Here is a 23,897-nt window from a genome sequence, read left to right as displayed (position 1 = left end):
CACACCCAGCTAATTTTGCATTTTTAGTAGAGACAGGGTTTCTCCATGTTAATCAGGCTGGTCTTGAACTCCCGACCTCAGGTGATCCACCCGCCTCAGCCTCCCAAAGTGCTGGGATTACAGGCGTAAGTCACCATGCCCGGCCATTAATTTTTATATTTTTAGTAGAGATGGGTTTTCACCATGTTGGTCAGGCTGGTCTCGAACTCCTGACCTCAGGTGATCTGCTCACCTCAGCCCCCAAAGTGCTGGGATTACAGGCGTGAGCCACCATGCCGGGCTACCATCAGCTCTTAAAGTCATATATTTCCTGCCTACCTCAGCCCAAGGAACAGAGTCCCCAGAGCCCACTCGCCTGTCCAGCGGCCTGCTCACCCCTTAGGACACAGCTTTGCCTGGGCACTGGAGGGCAGATGCAAGCGGAGAGAAGATACCAGCCTCCCAGGTCCCGAAACATATCTCAGGGCCTTTACTCTTGCTGTCCTTCCACCTGTTCCAATGCCTTCCCCACTGTGTGCTTCCACAAACGCCTGGCAAATGTCTCTGCATCTTTCAAGTGTCATGTCCCTTCGAAGCCAGCCCCACACCCCGAGCCTCTCAGCGTTCCATCCCTCCATCCATTACAGCCCTGGCCACCCTGCACAACATCCAGAACCTCCCCATTCCCCTCCATGCTCGCCTCCTGTCCTCATGAGACTCCTAGCTCCAGAGGGCATAGGCCAAGTCCTACTTTACTCTGGCCAGGGCCTCTTGGGGACTCAGGAAATGTTTCTTGAGGAAAGGCTAGAGGGCAGACAGGTAGGAAATCTGGTAGGGGAAATATCCTTATTGACACACCCCCATCCAATCACTACATTTTTTATAAGGGACCCAGCCCTGGCATCTACTTTGAGAATCACTCCTGCCCCCATGAAAGCGCCTGGGGAACGTCAGAATTTGGGAATAAATATCTTAGTGCCTTCACCACAGGCATCACCAGGGAAAGCCCAAGGGACCTGGCCCCGTCCACCAGCTGGGCACCCCAGGAAAGAAGCCTTCCCCGCAGCAAACCCACCCCACCACCCCCAGCCTCCCTCAGCAAACCTCCGCACAGTTGCTAGGTAGCGAGGCCTGAAGGAGCTCTCCAGTTTCCTCAACCTCAAACGGGTCCAGTAATAGCACCACCCTCAGAGCAGGGCCACCACGAGGCCGGGGTCAGTCCAGATGGGGCCAGCTTTTGTCCACACAGCAGTACAAGCCTGCCCTTGCTGGAGCCCGGAACCTTCCGCCCCACCGCAGCCGAAGCTGCGTCTATCACCTTATCCCAGGGGTTGATGAATTAATACATGAAAATCTCCGGACCTTAGGAAGCACCCAATCAACGTTCGCCATGGTTAGGTTCATTATTGTATTATTTCGATTTTACTCACATTATTTTTTTTTTTTGAGACAGAGTCTCGCTTAGTCGCCCAGGCTGGAGTGCAGTGGCGCGATCTCGGCTCACTGCAAGCTCCGCCTCCCGGGTTCACGCCATTCTCCTGCCTCAGCCTCCCGAGTAGCTGGGACTACAGGCGCCCGCCGCCTCGCCCGGCTAATTTTTTGCATTTTTAGTAGAGACGGGGTTTCACAGTGTTAGCCAGGATGGTCTCGATCTCCTGACCTTGTGATCCGCCCGCCTCGGCCTCCCAAAGTGCTGGGATTACAGGCGTGAGCCACCGCGCCCGGCCTACTCACATTATTGAGCGTCCACTAGGTGGCAGCACTAGAGGACTGGATGCTGATGAACCAGGCAGGCACACTCCTGCCTCCCAGGAGCCTACAACGGGGCAGGAGACAGACACATAAACAGCTGATGTGGAAGCGCAGGGTGGGAGGGGTAAACGCAGGCTGTAGGAAAACCCAGGGACAGCCTGGGCAACATAGCAAGGCCCCATCTCTACAAAAAATTAGCCATGCATGGTGGTGGATGCCTATAGCCCCAGCTACTTGGGGTGCTGAGGTGGATCACTTGAGCCCAGGAGTTCGAGGCTGCAGTGAGCTGTGATCATGCCACTGTTTAAAAGAAAGAGAAGGAAGGAAGGAAGGAAGGAAGGAAGGAAGGAAGGAAGGAAGGAAGGAAGGAAGGAAGGAAGGAAGGAAGGAAGGAAGGAAGGAAGGAAGGAAGGAAGGAAGGAAGGAAGGAAGGAAGGAAGGAAGGAAGGAGAGAGAAAGAAAGAAAAGAAAGAAGAAAAAGAAAGAAAAGAAAGAAGAAAAAGAAAGAAAAGAAAGAAAGAAAGAAAGAAAAAGAAAGAAAGAAAGAAGGAAAGAAAGAAAGACCCTGTTTAAAAAAAAGAAAGGAAAAAAAAAAAAAAAGACAAAATCCAGAGAACCTAGCCTGGCCTGAGGGTGCATGAATCCAGAAAGGCTTCCTGGAGGAGGTGCTACCCATTGAAGACCCAAAGGAAGAGTACAAAGAAATTAACCAACAACAAAGCAGTAAGGCCTAGTTGAGAGAGCTGTGGTGAGGGCTCAGCTGAAGGCAGGGAGGTTGGAAATTGAGCTATGTGAAGGAGGCCTTTCTGATGGGGAGGGCACTGCAGGGAAGGGAGCCACAGCAGATGGGGGCAGGAGGTGCTGAGACTACAGGGCGGGCCGTTCTAGCAGGTGATGTTGGTTGAATGAATGAGTGAGGAAAGGAATGAATGAGGGATACAAATAGAGAAGGCCAAGGTGGAAAAACCAACTGTATCTTTTACGGTGGGTTTTTTTTTTTGGCAGCTGGGACAAGTAGACAGAGACACATGGCAACATACACTGGTCCTGCACCACCCCCAGCTCAGGACTCGAAGGACTGCAGTGTGCTGAAGGTGACTTGTCAGGCCCATAAGGGGTAAGGAGGAGCAGGTCTCCTCCCCTCCTTGGCTGCCCCTCTGTCCCGGGATGGGGGTGCTGATTGATAGCTCCCCTGCCCCCCCACGCCCGCCCCTGGCCCAGCGCCAAGCTCCCCAGCTGCTGACTCAGGCCCTGCTGGCCAGCTCAGCATTCCTGCCCGGCCCCCACTGAATGGAGCTATTGAAAGTCTCTGTAGCCACAGACCACACCCCCAACCAGAGCCTTCGGCTGGGCTGTGGCTCCTCTCTCAGGGGACAGCGTAGGCCCTAGGGGTCAGTTGGAGAGGGCTCTGGCTGCCAGCGACTGCTCTGGGGGTGTCTGGGACCAAGGACGATCCTGGGTAAGCTGGCTGGGCTGGCACCAAAGAGTAGATTCCAGTGGGAGGGGTCTCCCTGGTGCGCAGGACAGAGGCGCTGGGATGGGCGACCTGGGCTTGGGGGAGGGGTCTGCCTGTCGATGGGAGAGCCAAAGGGCCCTGTGGGCTTTCCCACCTGCCCCCTAAGACTGGAGCTTCCCTAAGGTAGAGGTGGTTCCCCCTTAGATAGAGGCCACTCAGGGGTATGGGCTGGGTCTCCCCCGTCAGACAGGAGCCAAGGTAGGGAGAAGGGATGGTTTGGAGTCTTGCCCATCAGTCTCGGAGCTCCCCAGGCACAGGAACAGCATCAGGCGTCCAGCCTCAGCCTCTGCTGCTGGGTCGGGATCAAGTGCTCTCCTTTCCCTTCCTCTCTCCACTTGGCCTTTGCCCTAAGCCAAGACCTGGCCACCAGGCTGGCTGCAGGCGCCTGCAGAGCCAGCTGCACTTTTTCAGGTATGGGGGAGGGCCAGGTACCATGAAGCCAGTGCGGGTCACCACCCTTCTGTGGATGCTACTGCTGGTGCTCGGGCTCGGGGCCACCGGGAAGGGGTCCCCAGAAGAGGCCTCCTTCTACTATGGAAACTTCCCTCTTGGTACGGCCATGCCTCTGTTCGTCTGTCTGCCTGTCTGTTGTCCACCTGTCTTGACTTGCCAAGGAGTTTGGTATTCTTGCTTCCTGATTGGCAGGATGAGAAACCTACCTTTGCATGGTTGTTCTAAAAGTTCCTAACAGGTTTTTTTTTTTTTTTTTTGAAGTTACTAAAAATTACACAGATAATACATGTTAATTAGAGCTAAAATTGTGCAAAAAATGTTTTTAATATATCTTCCCCTACCCTGCCTCACACGCTCACCCTCCTAGGAAGATAAGGCCCCAGTGGGACAGGGGCAGCGTGGTAGGGAGGGGCAGTCCCTGAGGCCTGGGAGGCACAGCCCGGAGCCCTGGCTCTGGGTGACACATGGGAGCACCTGGGACCCAGCACGGGTCTCCCCCTGTAGGCTTCTCCTGGGGCGTGGGCAGTTCTGCCTACCAGACGGAGGGCGCCTGGGACCAGGACGGAAAAGGGCCCAGCATATGGGACGTCTTCACACACAGTGGGAAGGGGAAGGTGCTCGGGAATGAGACAGCAGATGTAGCCTGTGATGGCTACTACAAGGTCCAGGTGAGTGCGGGGTGTGTGTGTGTGCGTGCACAGGTGTGAGCACATGCCTAGCTGGGAGGCAGGGAGTGACGTATTGGGGGAGCCCTCGTGACAACGTCATTCCCATGCTCTGCCAAACACCCTGTACCCCAGTGCAGCCAGAGGGGACAGGGCCAGTGGGGGTGAAGGTTTGGGAGGGGCCAGGATGTGAGGTGGATGTAGAAGGAAAGGAAAGCGGGGCCTCACCTGAGCCAGTGCCTCAGGCCAAGTGACGGGGGCTGAAGGACTGATCCCACAGCTTCAGGGCCTACAGCCACAGTGGCCTGAACCCCTGGTCCCTGCTTGTGAGTTGCACCGTGTGGAGGGAGTGGGACCCGCTCATCCTCAGCACCCACTTTCCTCTCTGGATGGCTTCTTGAGGAACTCATCACCCAGGTATACTAGGGGCATCCTGATGGACTTTTCCAAGTGCCTCCCTGTCCTGTGTTTTCTTTGACTCTTGGCATATCCCCTGCCTGAAGTGGCCAGGTGGCATCACCTCTGTTGTACAGGTGAGGAAGCAGGTTCTTCCTTGCCCACCAACAGCCACAGACAAGAGTGAGCCTTGGCCCTAGAGCCCGATGGACCCCAACCTCCCATGCCCAGGGCCCAGGTGACCTGCTTCCCCACCCCTGTCTGCACAGGAGGACATCATTCTGCTGAGGGAACTGCACGTCAACCACTACCGATTCTCCCTGTCTTGGCCCCGGCTCCTGCCCACAGGCATCCGAGGTGAGCCAGGGAAACCCCTCCTGAGCCCAGGTGCGGCCCCTTCCGGCCATGTTGGCTTTGCAGGGGCACCACAGAGTCCTGGGGAGGGAGACCAGCCCATGAACGTGGTTGCTGATAGTAGCAGCTCTCACAGGTTCTGCAGGTAACTAGGCTCCCAGAATGCTGGTGGGCTGAGGGTACCTCAGGCCTTCAAAAAGCAACAGGGCCCAGGAATGCTGCACTCCAGAAGGCCAAGGCCAAGGCCAAGGTCCTTTCTCGTAGCATCTTCTTTTATTTCACCTGCAGCCGAGCAGGTGAACAAGAAGGGAATCCAATTCTACAGTGATCTTATCGATGCCCTTCTGAGCAGCAACATCACCCCCATCGTGACCTTGCACCACTGGGATCTGCCGCAGGTGAGGACCCGAGCAGGCTCCCAGGCCCAAGCGGTGCTCAGCTCAGCAGGAGGGAGCCCAGTTTGAGGACTCGGGTTGCCCAGGTGGGGCAGAGACTAGGGTCTGGATTCTGGTGCACGACTGTAAGATGTGAGCGAGTGGAAAAATCTCTCTGACTCACTGTCTTAGTCCACTTTTGCTGTTATAACGGAACGCCTGAGACTGGGTAACTTGTAAAGAACGGGAATATATCTTCCCACAGTTCTGGAGGCTGGGAAGTCCAAGATTAAGACACTGGCAGGTGCAGATTCTGGCCCAGTCTCTGCTTCCAGGATGGTGCCTTGAATGCTGTGTCCCTCTTTTTATAAGGGCACCTAATCCCATTCAAGAGAGAAGAGCCCTCATGACTCAATCACCTGCCAAAGGCTACACTTCCCCATGCTGTTACACAGGGGATACAGTTTCAACATGAATTCCAGGGGACAGAAACATTCAAACCAAAGCACTCATGTATGGCAGGGAGGTCATACTGCTTTAATTGATGTGTGTAGTAAGTGAAAAGAGTGAATCCTTTTGTTTTCTAAAAAACTTGGCATACAAACGAATTTTTAAAACTATAAAGATACGTCTTAACGAAGATCTGGCAGCCAGGTGCAGTGGTTCACGCCTGTAATCCCAGCACTTTGTGGGGCTGAGGTGGGTGGATCACCTGAAGTCAGGAGCTCGACACCAGCCTGGCCAGTCTTTACGAAAAATACAAAAATTAGCCAGGCGTGGTGGCGGGTGCCTATAATCCCAGCTACTTGAGAGGCTGAGGCAGGAGAATTGCTTGAACCAGGAGGCAGAGATTGCAGTGAGCTGAGATCGTGCCATTGTACTCCAGCCTGGGCAATGAGAGCGAAATTCCATCTATAAAAAAAAAAAAAGAGATCTGGCGACATAGCATAATGAACAAGTTTAGCCTTTTTTCTCCAATTTCTTTGAGCCGTATCACAGGCACTCATATACGACCCTGCCCCAGTAACGTCCATGAAATCATAACATGCTTCAGAACGTCACTATGTCACTGTGATTCAAGCAGTATTTTCTTTTTTTTTTTTTTTTCTTTTTTGAGATGGAGTCCTGCTCCGTCGTCCAGGCTGGAGTGCAGTGGCATGATCTTGGCTCACTACAGCCTCTGCCTCCTGGGTTCAAGTGATTCTCCTGTCTCAGCCTCCCGAGTAGCTGGGATTACAGGCATGTGCCACCATGCCTGGCTAATTTTTGTATTTTTAGTAAAGACAGGGTTTCACGATGTTGGCCAGGCTGGTCTCGAACTCCTATCTTCAGGTGATCTGCCTGCCTCGGCCGCCTAAAGTGTTAAGATTACAAGCGTGAGCCACTGCGCCTGGCCTCAGGCAATATTTTCATTCACTGGGGAGAAGGTGGTCCCATCGGTGCCCTGGAAGGTTTGGGCAGGAGGTGGGAGGAAGGGGTGTTCTGATTGGAGGGTGCATTGCAAAGAGGGGGAAGCTGGGCAAGCAGTTTGGTTCAGTTAGAATTTGGGGAGCAGGTAGGAGAGGGAAGGGTTAGAGGCTGGAGAAGTGGCTTGGGGAAGACCTCAAAAGCCTCAAGTGCCGAGCTAAGATGACTGGGAACTGGGTTTATTCTGTGGGAATGGGAGCTACCAGAGTCCTCTAACTGGGGAGGAGGGCAGAGCAGGCTGTAGGGAGATGAACCTTCCAGTTTCTTCCCTGGTTGCTTTCACGAACCTGCCCCAGTAACATCCCTCGAACCCGCCAAGGAGAGCTGGACAGGTAGTCTCGATAGAGTGACAAGTCTTGGGAGGATTCTGCCATCATGGGCAGATGCCTTTGGTTGGGAAAGCCCTCGGCCGAAGAAGGCAGATCCTGCCCCAAGGCTTCTAGGAGCTTTCTGACATCTCCGTGGCCCTCAAAATCCTCATCACAGTGTTCACCCCAGCATCAGATCTCATTTCTCCAGAACTTAGATCTAAGATGCTTCCCTATTATTAGGCCCCTTTCCCCTGGCAATTTTTCTTAAATATTCAATCTGTCCAGTTCTTTCTAAGCATGAGAGTCCCAGTCTCCCTGCGCGGCCTCCCTCCTGTTTGTCTGAGGACTGTTGCACAGCTTATCTCCACATCTAAACTACTTTGCGGTTCATTCATGAGGCACCTGCTTCTCTGTGTTCACAGCTGCTCCAGGTCAAATACGGTGGGTGGCAGAATGTGAGCATGGCCAACTACTTCAGAGACTACGCCAACCTGTGCTTTGAGGCCTTTGGGGACCGTGTGAAGCACTGGATCACGTTCAGTGATCCTCGGGTAAGCGAGGCCCCTCCAGGTGGCAGAATGTGGCGCTCCCTGCCACTTCTTATGGATCCTGTGGTCCTGCTTTGCTGTCCCTATAGGCAATGGCAGAAAAAGGCTATGAGACGGGCCACCATGCACCGGGCCTGAAGCTCCGAGGCACCGGCCTGTACAAGGCAGCACACCACATCATTAAGGTGAGGGGGGTCCTTCTGGTGGGAGAACAGCCTCAGGGTCAGCTCAGCCTTCCCCAGGGGCTCTAGCCTGAGCTTGGTCCTCTGCCACTCCACCTCGGAGTCAGCATACTCCATAGCACCTTCCTTTCTGTGACGATTTATGGAGGGCGTGTCCTGCCATTCAGGGCGCTGGGGGACACGATAGCTGAGCTGTTATAGCGGCTCCCAAGAGCTTACAGCCTAGCCAAGGGGATGGAGCACATCCATGTGGAAATGCATCAACTACAGGTCTAAGCTGTGACAGGAGGAAGAAGGGATGTGACAGCGAGCCAGGGTTTAAAATCTTCCATGAATGAGCAGAAGTAACTGGGGTTGATCAAGGACAGCAGTAAGAGGAGTTAGAAGTGGTCATCAGAGCATGGCTTCAAAGAACCTGGGAGTTTTGAAGGAGGAAGGAAAACTAGTTTGGAAGCAGCAATAATGAGCAGGCAGACTCCACCTTACTCCCAGCTCAGAGGGATGTGGAGTGTGATGGAAAAAATGGCCTCTGCTCAAAGGAGCTGCAGTGGAGGTGCTCTTAGGGCTGGCAGGCATCAGTCACAGCAAGAGAGGAAAGGGGCCATTCCGAGAAGACGCTACAGGAAGGAAGGGCTACTGGAAAGCCTTGTCACTGGAGAGGGAATTGGGTCACATTACAGGACATGTATGAGGATATGGATGATGATAACTGGAGAACAGGGATACAAGGCATGTGGGATTGGCCCCAAAGGACACTTAGCAGAAGGTAGACAATCTGTCTAAGCTGGAAGGCAAAGAACCACTGGGTGACATTCCAGACCCCCAAACTCATATCAGGGAGAACATTTTCTCATTTTTTCTACATTTGGCTTATGATTTCTTAAACTGAATATTTAAAGGGCAGAGCTCTCAAGATATTTTTATTTTTATATTTTTTTAGACTGAGTTTTGCTCTGTCATCCAGGATGCAGTGAAGTGGCATGATCTTGGCTCACTGCAACCTCCGCCTCCTGGGTTCAAGCGATTCTCTTGCCTCATTCTCCCAAGTAGATGGAACCACAGGTGTGTGCCACCACACCTGGCTAATTTTTGTATTTTTGATAGAGATAGGGTTTCACCATGTTGGCCAGGCTGGTCCTGAACTCCTGACGTCAGGTGATTCCCCCACCTCGGCATCCCAAAGTGCTGAGATTAGAGGCATGCGCCATAGTGCCCGGCCTCAAGATATTTTTAATATTAAATATAGAAGTCATTTTCGGGGCCTTTTTATCTTTCAAAAGTAGTGAGCTGAAGAGATGTCATTATTTATTTATTTAGAGACAGATTCTTGCTCTGTCGCCTAGGCTGGAGTGCAGTGGCACGATCTCAGCTCACTACAACCTCTGCCTCCTGGGTTCATGCCATTCTCCTGCCTCAGCCTCCTGAGTAGCTGGGATTACAGGCATACACCACCACATCCGGCTATTTTTTTTGTATTTTTAGTAGAGACAGGGTTTCACCATGTTGGCCAGGCTGGTCTTGAACTCCTGACCTCGTGATCTACCCGGCTCACCCTCCCAAAGTGCTGGGATTGCAGGCATGAGCCACCGCACCCGGCCTGAAGAGATGTGATTCTGTTATTGTTTTGACATGTTCCACTTCATCAGACAATACCATGATTCACTTGGTTATTGCTGGTTGGCAAAAGGAAGTATAAGGAACGAAGTCTGATAAAGGTTCTCCGTGAGTAACAAACAAAACAACCCCAAATTCTATAGCCTTCAGATATTCAGGTCTTCTAAATTGGTACTTCTCAAACTTTAACAAGCATCATAATCATTTAATAAATGATTACTGAGCCAGGTGTGGTGGCACATGGCTGTTGTCCCAGCTATTTGAGAGGCTTGAGCAGGAGGGAGGATCGCTTGAGCAGGAGGATCACTGGAGCCTAGGAGTTTCATTCCAGCATTGACAACAAGCAAGACTCCATCTCAAGAAAAAAAAAAAAAAAAAGTTTATTAAAGCACAGATTGCTGGCCAGGCACAGTGGCTCACACCTGTAATTCCAGCACTTTGGGAGGCTGAGGCAGGCAGATCGCTTGAGGTCTGGAGTTCGAGATCAGCCTGGCCAACATGGAGAAACCCCATCTCTACTAAAAATACAAAAATTAGCCAGGTGTGGTGGCAGGCACCTGTACTCCCAGCTACTTAGGAAGCTGAGGCAGGAGAATGGCTTGAACCCGGGAGGCGGAGGTTGCAGTGAGCCAAGATCGTACCACTGCACTCCAGCCTGGGCCACAGAGCGAGACTCCATCTTAAGATAAAAACAAAAAACAAAAAAAAAAAAAAAAAAACCCACCAAACACAGATTCCTGGGCCCCACTTTGAGTTTCTGATTCAGTAGGTCTGGCAAGGGCCCATGGATTTGCATTTCTATTACGTTCCCAGTGGATCCTGATGATCTCGGTCTGGAGACCACACACTGAGAATCACTGTTCTAGATGACTTTCCATCTCTCTTAGGTGTCGAACTACCCAAGTGCGGTGGCTAGCTGAAATAGCCTCAGGCAGGCCAGCGGGTCACTGGTAGAATATGAAGAGAAGGCAGGTTGGTGTATTTTAGATTCCATTTTTCAAGACTATTTCAGACCCTTGGTTTTTTCCTAACTTACTGAGCTCTTCTGGGAAAAGCACTGCCTAGTTGCCACTGAGGACTAAGAGGAACAAAACAGGAAACTTTAGCAAAAATCCTAAAAACGATAAATAACAACAAAGTTGTTTGAGCCAGACTTACATCAAGTTTCATTTACAGTATAAAGAAAATAAGTGCCTCACGAAGTTAGAGGAAGGAAGACTGGATTGGGATAAACAAGGCTGGATGGATGAAAATGATAGGTCTAAAGTTAGGAAGGAAAGAAAGGCCACCCAGATTGAAATGGATGGGCCAGGCACCTACGATGCATTTCTGCTCCCTTTTCAGGCTCACGCCCAAGCCTGGCATTCTTATAACACCACGTGGCGCAGCAAGCAGCAAGGTGAGCTGTGGCCCCACACATGTACCCAGGACAGCCAAGTGCCCGGAGCAGCAATGGCACGCCCACTCTCCACTCCCTTTTCTTTCTTTTCTTTTAAGGTCTGGTGGGAATTTCATTGAACTGTGACTGGGGGGAACCTGTGGACATTAGTAACCCCAAGGACATAGAGGCTGCCGAGAGATACCTACAGTTCTGTCTGGGCTGGTTTGCCAACCCCATTTATGCCGGTGACTACCCCCAAGTCATGAAGGACTACATTGGTGAGCCCAGCCTCATTTTAAACTGCAGATACTACGGCAAGTTATTGAGCCCGTGTGAAACAAGCAAAAGGCAGGGGGTTGAAGAGCTCATCGGGCCTGGGTGAGGTACTCAAGGGATAATCCAGACTCGAAAGAATTGAGAACCACACATTTGAGTTAGCAGGGAGGAACCCTAGACCTCTCAATTTCCCTAGACCTGGAAATTGAGAATTTTCAGAACTCAGGGAAGAACGTGGTGGTTCTTCGGGCTGGTCTCTCTTATGTTCTGCTGCCCTGCCCCTTCCTCCACCCCACTTTAACTGCAGTCAAGCAGGAGAGAGCTCAGACGCAGTCATGGGCTTGTGTCACTTCTATTGTCGGTTCTTTCTGTCAATGGAGAAATACTTTCCAAGCTCCAGTTTACACAGTGTTGGAGAATAGAATAAATACAGGTAAGGCTTACAGGGATATATCAATTTGGATGTTTTTAACTGCCACATAACAGAAAATTCTACCTAAAATGACTTGAAGTAGGGAATTTATCATCTCACCTGAGCCCAGAGAAGGGTGATGCAGGGCTAGGTAATCTAGCCTTCAAGGGTGCCCTTGAGGACCCAGGCTTATTCCATCTTTCCACTCTGGCACCTTCAGTTAGCCCATCAACCAATCCCCATGACCGCAAGATGACTGCAGCAACCCCAGGTATCACATCTTCACATGTCAACACCCAAAGACAGGAAAAGGGAATTGCTCTGTCATAATATGTTTTGGGGTGGGCTTTCTTGGCCATTTTCCCCCCAATTTTTTTTATTGTGGAAAAATGCACATAAAATGTACCTGTGTTGCCATTTTTTTTTTTTGGAGACGGAGTCTCACCTGTCGCCCAGGCTGGAGTGCAGTGGCCGGATCTCAGCTCACTGCAAGCTCCGCCTCCCAGGTTTATGCCATTCTCCTGCCTCAGCCTCCCGAGTAGCTGGGACTACAGGCACCAGCCACCTCGCCCGGCTAGCTTTTTTTGTATTTTTTAGTAGAGACAGGGTTTCACCGTGTTAGCCAGGATGGTCTCGAACTTCTGACCTCGTGATCCGCCTGTCTTGGCCTCCCAAAGTGCTGGGATTACAGGCTTGAGCCACTGCGCCCGGCTGTGTTGCCATTTTTAAGTGTACAGTTCAGTGGTAAAAAATACACTCATAATGTACGAACCTCACCACCATCCATCTCCAGAATGCTTCATCTTGCAAAACTGAAACTTTGCCACCGAGTCCCTGGCAACCACCATTCCACTGTCTCTGATTTTGACTAAGTAGCTCATATAAGTGGAAGCATACGGTATTTGACTTTGTGTGACAGGCTTATTTTACTTAGCATAATGTCCTCAAGATTCATCCATTTTGTAATGTCAGAATTTCCTTCCTTTTTAAGGCTGAATAATATTCCATTGTCAGCTGGGCACGGTGGCTTACGCCTGTAATCCCAGCACTTTGGGAGGCCGAGGCGGGCGGATTACCTGAGGTCAGGAGTTTGAGATCAGCCTGACCAACATGGTGAAACCCTGTCTCTACTAAAAGTGCAAAAGTTAGCTGGGCATGGTGGTGGGTGACTGTAATCCCAACTACTTGGGAGGCTGAGGTAGGAGAATCACTTGAACCTGGGAGGTGGAGGTTGCAGTGAGCCGAGATAGTGCCACTGCACTCCAGCCTGGGTGACAGAGTGAGACTTCATCTTGGGGGAAAAAAAAATTTCCATTGTCTGTATGTATCATATTATGCTTATTCATTCATCCATCAATAGACACTTAGGTTGCTTCCATGTTTTAGCTATTGTGAATAATGCTAAAAACACAGGTGTACAAATATCTCAAGATCCAGCTTTCAGTTATTTGGGGTATATACCCAGAAGTGGAATTGCTGGATCATATGAAAAATTCCATTTTTAATTTTTTTAAGGAAGTGTCGTACTGTTTTCCACAGTGGGTGTACCATTTTACATTCCCAGCAACAATACACAAGGGTCCCAATTACTCCACATCCTTGCCAACGCTTGTTATTTTGCTTAATAATGGCCATCCCAGTAGGTGTGAGGTTGTATCTCATTGCAGTTTTGATTTGTGTTTCCCTAATGATTAGTAAGAGCATCTTTTCATGTGCTTATTGGCCATCTGTAGATCTTCTTTAGAAAAAATGCCGATTCAAGTTATTTGCCCATTTTTGAATTGGGTTGTTTTTGTTGTTGAGTTTTGGGAATTCTCTACATATTCTGGAGTCTAATCTTTTATCAGATATATGATATGCAAATATTTCCTCCCATTCTATGTGGGTTTTTTATTCTGTTGCTAGTGTCTTGATTCCCAAATTTTAAAACATTTCGTGAAGTCCAATTTGTCTATTTATGTTTGTTTCTTTTGCCTATTTTTGTTGCCTGTGCTTTTGGTGTCAGAATCAAGATATAACTGCCTAATTAAATGTCATGGTGCTTTTGCTCTTTTCTTTTTCTTTCTTTCTTTTCTTTTTTTTGAGACAGAGTCTCGTTCTGTTGCCCAGGCTGGAGTGCAATGGTGCGATCTCAGCTCACTGCAACCTCTGTCTCCCAGGTTCAAGTGATTCTCCTGCCTCAGCCTCCCAGGTACCTGGGGTTACAGGCACCTGTCATCATGCTTAGCCCATTTTTGTATTTTTTCTTTTCTTTTTTTTTTTTTTGAGAGGGAGTCTCGCGCTGTCGCCCAGGCTGGAGTGCAGTGGCCGGATCTCAGCTCACTGCAAGCTCCGCCTCCCGGGTTTGCGCCATTCTCCTGCCTCAGCCTCCCGAGTAGCTGGGACTACAGGAGCCCGCCACCTCGCCCGGCTATTTTTTTTGTATTTTTTAGTAGAGACGGGGTTTCACTGTGTTAGCCAGGATGGTCTCGATCTCCTGACATCGTGTTCTGCCCGTCTTGGCCTCCCAAAGTACTGGGATTACAGGCTTGAGCCACCGCGCCCGGCCATATTTTTTCTAGAGATGAGGTTTCACCATGTTGGCCGGGCTGGCCTTGAACTCCTGACCTCAGGTGAATCTCCCACCTCAGCCTCCCTAGTGGGTCACGCCAGTAATTTTTTTTTTTTTTTTTTTTTTGAGACAGGGTCTCTCGCCCTGTCACCCAGGCTGGAGAGCAGTGGGGCAATCATGGCTCACTGCAGCCTCAACCTCCCCGGGCTCCAGTGATCCTCCCACCTCAGCCTCCCAAGTAGCTGGGACCACAGGCACACACCACCAAGCCCAGCTAATTTTTTGTATATTTTGTAGAGACAGGGTTTGACTATGTAGTCCAAGCTGGTCTCAAACGTCTAGGCTCAAGCTATCTGCCCACCTTGGCCTCCCAAAGTGCTGGGATTACAGGCATGGGCCACCACACCAGGCCATGTTTTCTTCTAAACAGTTTTGTTTGTTTTGAAACTGAGTCTCACTCTGTTGTCCAGGCTGGAGTGCAGTGGCATGATCTCGGCTCACTGCAACCTCCACCTCCCGGGTTCAGGCAATTCTCCTGCCTGAGCCTCCCAAATAGCTGGGACTACAGGTGCCCGCCACCAGGGCCTAATTTTTGTATTTTTAGTATAGACAGGGTTTCACCATATTGGCCAGGGTAGTCTCGAACTCTTGACCTTGTGATCCGCCTCCGCCTGCCTCAGCCTCCCAAAGTGCTGGGATTACAGGCATGAGCCACTGTTGGATGCCTTCTATTTATTTTTCTTGCATATTACTCTGGCTAGAACTCTCATTACTATGTTGAATAGAAGTGGTGAATGCAGGTATCCTTTTCTTGTTACATTTTTTTTTTTTTTTCAGAGAGAGTCTCACTCTGTTGCCCAGGCTGGAGTGCGGTGGTGCAATCTTGGCTCACTGCAACCTCCGCCTCCCAGATTCAAGCAATTCTTGTGCCTTGGCCACCTGAGTAGCTGGGATCAGAGGCACACACCACCATGTCCAGCCAATTGTTTGTATTTTTAGTAGAGACGGGGTTTCACCATCTTGGCCAGGCTGGTCTCAAACTCCCGGCTTCAAGTGATCTGCCCACCTTGGCCTCCCAAAGTACAGGGATTACAGGCATGAACCACCACGCCTGGCCATTCTTCTTAGCTATTTTTAGGAACAAGAAAAATCTTCCCAGGAAGCAGCTTCTGTCCCTTTGTGCCTCAAGGGACAGAACTGTCACATGGTTAGGTCAGATGATGCCCTAGACCATCACAACTAGGGCCCCAGAGGCTGGGGAGGAAGGGGGCATGGAAGACAGGCATTGGACTGACTGCTGGGTGTAGGTAACCGGCAGTGTCTGACCATAGAAATTTAAACATATTATCTCTGATTTAAAGGTATCAGCTGGCACTCACCCTAAAAAAAAGGAGACAAAAATAACACTGGAATTGGGTTACCGTTACACACAACAAATCTATTTTAGGTGTTTGATTAAGAGAGAACTGTCAACATTTGAAAAATGCCCCTTTCTATAAAACACATTTATCAAGCATACTTATCTGAACAGGAGGTAGCAAGTTCTAATACCAACTCCGCCACTAACTTGTGAGTGACTGTGGGCAAGGTGCTTCACCTCTTTGGTTCTTAATCTTATCTGAAAATGAAGGCATTAGATACAATCTTTAAAAATCTTTTGGTGTCAATCAGTTCTGTGACACATCTATACACATACACTCAAAATCTTGAGAATAGTTTCCTCAAGATGCATAAGGAAAAAGCCTTCATGAAGGGACTGGCAGGGCCCATGTCCCTGTAGACACAACTTATCATTCACACAGTGCATTCACTCTCTTGGGGCCCTCAGAGGCCATTGCAGGTGCCACAGAAAGACTGCATTACAAAGCCAAATAGATTATTTGTGAGACAGCACATTTTGGGTGTAACGCCAATAATCCCAGCCCCTCTCAACTCCAATTCTGTGATGATACAAATGGGAAACAGGCTGAACTTTTCCTTTGCACAATGTAGAAAGAAGGATCCTCTAAGCAGTTGAAGTTTTATTTAGTACTGAAAGCATTCTGCCTGAAATCTTGTTCACAAATTACTTCCAGGCCTCTCAGAAGTACTCTTTTACTCACAGTAAATACATAAACAAAAGTATTTCCAGATCAGTGCTGTTCAATAGAACTTTCCACAATGACGGAAATGTTCTATACATGTGCTGTCCAATACAATAGCTTCTAGCCACCAGCGTCTATCAGAATTTTAAAAATTAAAATTAAAAATTCAATCCTTCGGTCACTATATTTTAATAGCCATATGCAGCAAGTGGCTATTGTATTAGTGCAAGGACAATGACGACAGCTGGTGGTTTTTCTTAAGTCACTAAATGTAACTGAAATAACGTGCCAATATTTTATTTGCTTTATGCTAATATCTTAAGGGTATTTAATAACACAAACTTTGTATTCATTTTAACTAAACTATTATCCTCTTTGGAACTATTCTTAAGGTTGTATTTCAGATCAATTCATGGAAAATGTTGTTTTCTTGATTTATATATTAAAAGCCATTTTTGCATAGATCACACCTGGACATGTTTCAAATTTTTTAAAGTACAAAAAGTATGAACTAAAAAGTCAGGCCTCTCTCCTTCTCTCCCCAGAAGCAAGTATACTTCCAGAGATGGGTTGTATATGTGATCAGTGTATGTGCTTAGGATTATATGCAACATTCTGAAGCTTTTTTTCACGGAAACCTATATCCTGGCAAGCTTTCCACATTGCTATAGAAAGTGCCGCCTCATTTGTTCTAACAGCTGCGTAGTGTTGTACCATGGATATTTCATCATTTACGTAACCGGTCCCTACTGACAGACATTTAGGTTGTTTCCAATCTTTTGCTGCTCAGTCTCTAATGAAGATGCTTGTACAAACATCCCTTTATATGTGAGTAAAGTGTAAATAGATTTGGAACTGGTCAGTGAAAGGACATATGCTTTTACAACTTTGAAAGATAGGACATACCATCACTGGCCTTCCAGTTCCCTTCCCAAAGGCAGCTAAAATTACACATTTCTAGTTTTTATTTTTTGAGATGGAGTTTTGCTCATTGCCCAGGCTGGAGTGCAATGGCGTGATCTCGGCTCACTGCGACCTCTGCCTCCAGGGTGCAAGCGATTCTCCTGCCTTAGCCTCCCGAGTAGCTGGGATTACAGATGCTTGCCACCACTCCCGGCTAATTTTTTTTATTTTTTTTTAAGATAGTCTGGCTCTGTTGCCCAGGCTGGAGTGCAGTGGTGTGATCTTGGTTCACTGCAACCTCCACCTCCCAGGTTCAAGCAACTCTCCTGCCTCAACCTCCCAAGTAGCTGGGATTACAGGCGTGCGCCACCACGCCGGGCTAATTTTTGTATTTTTAGTAGAGACGGGGTTTCACCATGTTGGTCAGGCTGGTCTCGAACTCCTGACCTTGTGATCTGCCCCTCTCGGCCTCCCAAAGTGCTGGGATTACAGGCGTGGGCCACCGCTTCTGGCCAATTTTTTGTATTTTTAGCAGCAACAGGGTTTCACCATGTTGGCCAGGCTGGTCTCGAACTCCTGACCTCAAGTGATCCACCCGCCTCGGCCTCCCAAAATGTTGGGATTACAGGCGTGAGCCACTGCACCTGGCCAAATTACCCATTTTTAATGTAAGGAACAATACAGAAGCCCAACTCTACTTTTTTTCCAGATGGCTACATACCACTTATTATCTGTGAAAATACTACTTTTAAGCAATATAAACTTATAAATATTTTGGACAGTATTGAAATTTCAAAACTTCCACTTTGGATGGCTAAGGTTATACTTCCCACGCAGATGAATCCTAAAGCCCACCTTTTATGTCAAGATGTCACTATCGTCATGATATATAACACAGTGATTGGGAGAAAATAAGCCTTTGTTAAATTCTGCTTTTTTCTCTCAAAAGGAAGAAAGAGTGCAGAGCAAGGCCTGGAGATGTCAAGGTTACCAGTGTTCTCACTCCAGGAGAAGAGCTACATTAAAGGCACATCTGATTTCTTGGGATTAGGTCATTTTACTACTCGGTACATCACGGAAAGGAAGAACCCCTCCCGCCAGGGGCCCAGCTACCAGAATGATCGTGACTTGATAGAGCTGGTTGACCCAAACTGGCCAGCTCTGGGGTCTAAATGGCTATATTCTGTGCCATGGGGATTTAGGAGGCTCCTCAACTTTGCTCAGGTGATTATCACATTAAGCTATTCAAAGGATATTTAGACTTGAATTCATGTTCTCACAGCTTAAGCTCAGGTGCCTACATTAGAAAGTTAATAAAACAAAATAAACCTAGTGAGTCATACTTCAGAGGCTACTAAATATAGGCCTCACAGACTCATGTCTACCATGCACAACCATTTGCATGTATATAACTTTAGCTAAAATTCACATCCCTTATTTATTTTGCTGTCCTTCTCGCCTAAACTGGAATATGTGGCAAAGAACAAGACCAAAGTACATGTCCCCTCCAACAATGCTCTTTTTTTTTTTTTTTTTTTTTTTGAGACAGAGTCTCGCTCTGTCACCCAGGTTGGAGTGCAGTGGCACGATCTCGGCTCACTGCCCCCTCTCCTCCCAGATTCAAGTGATTCTCCTGCCTTGGCCTCTCAAGTAGCTGGGATTACAGGCGCATGCCACCACGCCTGGCTAATTTTTGTATTTTTAGTAGAGATAGGTTTTCACCATGTTGGCCAGGCTGGTCTCGAGCTCCTGACCTCAGGTGATCTGCCCACCTCAGCCTCCCAAAGTGCTAGGATTACAGGCGAGAGCCACCACGCCTGGCAACAATGCTCATTTATTGAGAAATACATCCTTTATATGAACCTGTCTCCCGCCTACAATAATCTCTAAATAAGCATGTTATCTGACATCTACTAAATGCCAAAAACACACTTGATTAGAATGTGGCAGGCTTGAATATGTGTTCCTATATGAGCCTCTGACTCAGAAACCTACCTGTAGGTCAGAATTTTTAAGATATTTGTTGCTATGACTCACTTTCAGACTCAATACGGCAATCCTCCCATATATGTGATGGAAAATGGAGCATCTCAAAAATTCCACTGTACTCAATTATGTGATGAGTGGAGAATTCAGTACCTTAAAGGATACATAAATGAAATGCTAAAAGGTGAGACACAAACCAAGATTGTCTGCAGTTTTCCCATTTAACTGAGACAAAATGTGACTAACACACGATCGACTGAAACTTGCTTCTACATCTCATAAATGAAAACATTTTTAACATTATCTTCACAGTTTTATTTTTCTAAGTAAATGAAATATATTTAAAATGGAATAAAATGTCTTTGCAGCTATAAAAGATGGTGCTAATATAAAGGGGTATACTTCCTGGTCTCTGTTGGATAAGTTTGAATGGGAGAAAGGATACTCAGATAGATATGGATTCTACTATGTTGAATTTAACGACAGAAATAAGCCTCGCTATCCAAAGGCTTCAGTTCAATATTACAAGAAGATTATCATTGCCAATGGGTTTCCCAATCCAAGAGAGGTAGGCCTAATTATCAATGTTATCTGTTCTGAACTTTAGAAGAGCTAGGTAGCTGGAACACACACAGAGCTTGGCAAGTACGTCTCCTCTTTCCTCCATGAAAGAGGACAGGGGCATGCAGCATGGCCCTTTATTTCACCTTTGCTCGTTTGCTTAGAATGGAGCAAGCTTGACGTAAGCTTCAATGTAAGGGCACTACCAGAGGTTACGAAGGAGTTCCATTTGCTTTAAGTTATGACAGGGCAAAAACAATAGAGACTTCTAGTTAAATATTATTCTAAATCTTGTGTCTTTTTTTCTTTTTCTTTCTTTTTTTTTTTGAGACAGACTCTTACTCTGTTACCAGGCTGGAGATCTCAACTCACTACAACCTCCGCCTCTTGGGTTCAAGCGATTTTCCTGCCTTAGCCTCCCAAGTAGCTGTGACCACAGGCGCGCGCCACCACACCCAGCTAATTTTTGTATTTTTAGTAGAGATGGGGTTTCACTATGTTGGTGAGGATGGTCTCGATCTCTTGACCTCGTGATCCATCCACCTCGGCCTCCCAAAGTCCTGGGATTACAGGCGTGAGCCACTGCGCCTGGCCTAAATCTTGTGTCTTAATGCAAACAAATACTACCTATTTTTCAACATATATAAAAAACAGTTAAGTAAATTGAATGTATAATTATCATATCATTTTCATCTATTTTCCAGCCATGCAGCAGAGCCATACACACATACTGGCTTCAAAATGAGATCTAAAGTAATCAAACTTAATAATCCTTTAGAATCTACCAAACATTTTCAATAACCTGAAAACTTTTCTAGCAGCTCTCTATTCTCTATGTTGCTGCACCTATTGGCAGGGAATATAAACTATAATTTCAAGTGTCTTGGCCAGACATGGTGGCTCAAACCTGTAACCCTAGCACCTTGGGAGGCTGGAGTGGGAGGACTGCTTGAGGCCAAGCGGTCAAGATCGGCCTGGGCAACATAGCAAGATCCCATTTCTACAAAAAATTTAAAAATCAGCTGGATGTGGTGACGCGCCTGTAGTCCCAGCTACCTGGGAGACTGAGGTGTGAGGATCACTTGAGCCCAAGAGTTTGAGGCTGCAGTGAGCTATGAGTACTCCACTGCACTCCAGCCTGGGCAACAGAGCAAGACTCTGTTTCTAAAAAATGAAATAAAATAGAGTGTCTTAATAAAAATAATTTTAAAAAGTAAATTTCACTTGTTTATCAAAACTATTTTAAGGTGAGCCCAGTAGGACTATTAAATGTAAGCAGTGACTAAAAACCATAAGGCATTTGCTACTTTTACATTATTAGAAAAGCACTAGATTGTACACTCAAGAATAAAGACTGTTCTCTGACTCCCTCACTATGATGTACATGGATGTACAGTAAATATAAACTAATTTAAACTACAAGATGATTTAGAAACATAAACTATAGGTAGATTTTAAAAAATACTTACTTTTACCCAACATTTATTTCAAAAATGATTTGAAACAGCAAAAAATTAGTCTAAGACAACATTACTTATCAAGTGGGTTTTTATTAGGTGGAAAGTTGGTACCTCAAAGCTTTGGAAACTTGCTCTATCAACAATCAGAGGCTTGCTGCAGGTGAGTCAGTATATTTTAATGTTTTCCTTTAATAATTAAACTAAATAATTACACATATCATTATCAAAATCTCAAAATCTGGCTCTACTTGAAGTCAATCTTCCAAAACTGCCTATGATTAAAATCAGGTTTCTTTGAAGCAATGTCAAATTTCTATTTATAAGCATTTTAAAGCATTTAATTTACCATGAAAGATAAATATTTTATCCATTTTATCCATTCAAGTTTTATCCTTTCAGAATCATACTATAAGGCTGGGCGTGATGGCTCACGCCTGTAATCCCAGCACTTTGGGAGGCTGAGGCGGGTGGATCGCCTGAGGTCAGGAGTTCAAGACCATCCTGGCCAACATGATGAAACCCTGTCTCTACTAAAAATACAAAAATTAGTCAGGCATGGCGGCGCGTGCCTGTAATCCCAACTACTCAGGAACCTGAGGCAGGAGAATTGCTTGAACCCGGGAGGCAGAGGCTGCAGTGAGCTGAGATCACACCACTGCACTCTAGTCTGGGTGACAGAGCGAGACTCTGTCTCAAAAAAAAAACAAAAAAACAAAAAGCAGAATCATACTACAAATTTATATACCTACTATTTTTGTTATAGTGGGCTTGGGCAAGGAGAGGAAAAGCCAACCACTATACCAACCGGGATGAAGGACAAAAAGAACACTTGAGATCTTATATTTGTTCATTCGGCAAGCAATTATTAAGCACTCACTATTTGCCAGGGAATGTTTTAAGTCATGAGATACAGCAATGAACAAGGTTCCTGTCTTCATAGAAGACATCATTTCCTATGCAATGGGATCTAAAAGGATCAGAGATGTCAAATAACAAAGATGCAATTATGCATCAAGAAATGCCAACACGTATCATTTGCTTCTTTGAATTTGATCTTTATTTCTCCGTAAGGGCAATCAGAGAAATACGCTTCCTTTTTTTTTTTTTTTTGAGACGGAGTCTCGCTTTGTCACCCAGGCTGGAGTGCAGTGGCACGATCTCTGCTCACTGCAAGCTCCGCCTCCTGAGTTCACGCCATTCTCCTGCCTCAGCCTCCCAAGTAGCTGGGACTACAGGCGCACACCACCACGCCTGGCTAATTTTTTGTATGTTTAGTAGAGATGGGGTTTCACTGTGTTAGCCAGGATGGTCTCGATCTCCTGACATCGTGATCCGCCCGCCTCGGCCTCCCAAAGTACTGGGATTACAGGCGTGAGCCACCACGCCCGGCCTACGCTTCCTTTTTTAACAAACTCATCTTTAATGTGATAGCAGAGGTGGAAGGTGCGAGACCAAATCTTACCAAATTAGCTATTTTTACAGGCCAATATAGCATATGCACCCCCCCTAACACATTTAAATAATCAGGCAATATTAAGAATGTATATTCCATTAAACTAAAATAAACAAGGTTGAAACGAGGTACAGAATTCACTCATGAGCCTGTGAACTCCACGTGAGGATGTCCAGCACTTTATTTATCTCAGTAACCAGAGTACCCACACACAAACTAAAAGTGGGTATTACATAAGTGGCCACTATTTTATTAATAAAGCACATAACATATGCTTATCATTAACTCTTAAAGATTATTATTTAACTATACAAGAATTACCACACAAAATTTCGACATACAAATTCCTACACTTCTTAAGATACACAATAACATCTTCGAAAAGTTGGAAATGTTTCCCAAGGACTTTTCTTTCACAAATCACCGCCAATAAAAATTATAGGAACTGTGGAATATGGCTGCTAATATTCTGAGATAAATTTACAAAGTATAAGTATTGAGAGACATTTAGACTTTACTATAGCACTTGTAGAAGAACCAAATTCAGGCATTTATCCCATATTTTCTGAAATATTTACAAAGCTCCTATAAAATTTTCAAATAACATTTAATTCACTAAGTTCTATTTCATGGCAAATAAGAATCAGAAAATTTGAGGATGGTATTTTTTAAGTTTTTCCAATACAGTTAAAGCTTTTGGGATAAAGCTGTATTTACTAAAATGATCCTGTTCTCATTTGTGGTGCTCGTTATCTTTGTCATTTCAGAGCCTTTGCTAAGTCACATGCAAATGGTTACAGAGATCGTGGTACCTACTGTCTGCTCCCTCTGCGTCCTCATCACTGCTGTTCTACTAATGCTCCTCCTGAGGAGGCAGAGCTGAGACAGGATTATCAGTTTTGGAGCTTCGTAAGAGAATCTTCAGGATCTTCCTCCCTTTTCCGCTTTGAGGGTTTCCATATATTTCTGTTTTCAGGTTCTACAATAATTACCTTTTTTTCTCTTTCTCTTTTTGGCTTGTGCTGGGATTTAAGAATTAGAAAATAAAAATAAGCAGAAATAAAAAAAAAAAATCACTTGTAATCTCACCCCTCCTAAAGTTAATATTAAGATTTTGCATTGTATAGGCCGGGCGCGGTGGCTCATGCCTGTAATCCCAGCACTTTGGGAGGCTGAGGCGGGCGGATCATCTGAGGTCAGGAGTTCGAGACCAGCCTGG

General features: G+C 46.9%; 2 protein-coding genes across 7 annotated transcripts in view; one reads left to right on the top strand and one right to left on the bottom strand.

Annotated features, from left to right (window-relative positions):
* Positions 1–3,319: 3,319 nt before the first annotated feature.
* On the top strand, positions 3,320–23,561 carry LCTL (lactase like). The gene is made up of 13 exons (XM_005559866.5): positions 3,320–3,798; positions 4,205–4,368; positions 5,031–5,118; positions 5,404–5,513; positions 7,690–7,818; positions 7,905–8,000; positions 10,956–11,010; positions 11,109–11,270; positions 18,168–18,442; positions 19,262–19,388; positions 19,573–19,772; positions 21,322–21,385; positions 23,446–23,561. The coding sequence occupies exons 1-13, from the start codon at positions 3,459–3,461 to the stop codon at positions 23,559–23,561; spliced, it is 1,926 nt and encodes a 641-aa protein (XP_005559923.4). The 5' UTR covers positions 3,320–3,458.
* Positions 22,836–23,897, bottom strand: part of ZWILCH (zwilch kinetochore protein) — a 46,074-nt gene continuing 45,012 nt past the window's right edge. For all 6 annotated transcript variants that reach the window (XM_073996104.1, XM_045395616.2, XM_073996105.1 and 3 more), the window contains one exon: positions 22,836–23,700. The gene's annotated coding sequence lies outside the window, so the exon portion shown is untranslated. The remainder of the gene's footprint in view (positions 23,701–23,897) is intronic.

This window comes from Macaca fascicularis, chromosome 7 (genome assembly GCF_037993035.2).
Source record: "Macaca fascicularis isolate 582-1 chromosome 7, T2T-MFA8v1.1".
NCBI lineage: Eukaryota > Metazoa > Chordata > Mammalia > Primates > Cercopithecidae > Macaca > Macaca fascicularis.
This window is presented reverse-complemented; position numbering and strand designations above follow the sequence as displayed.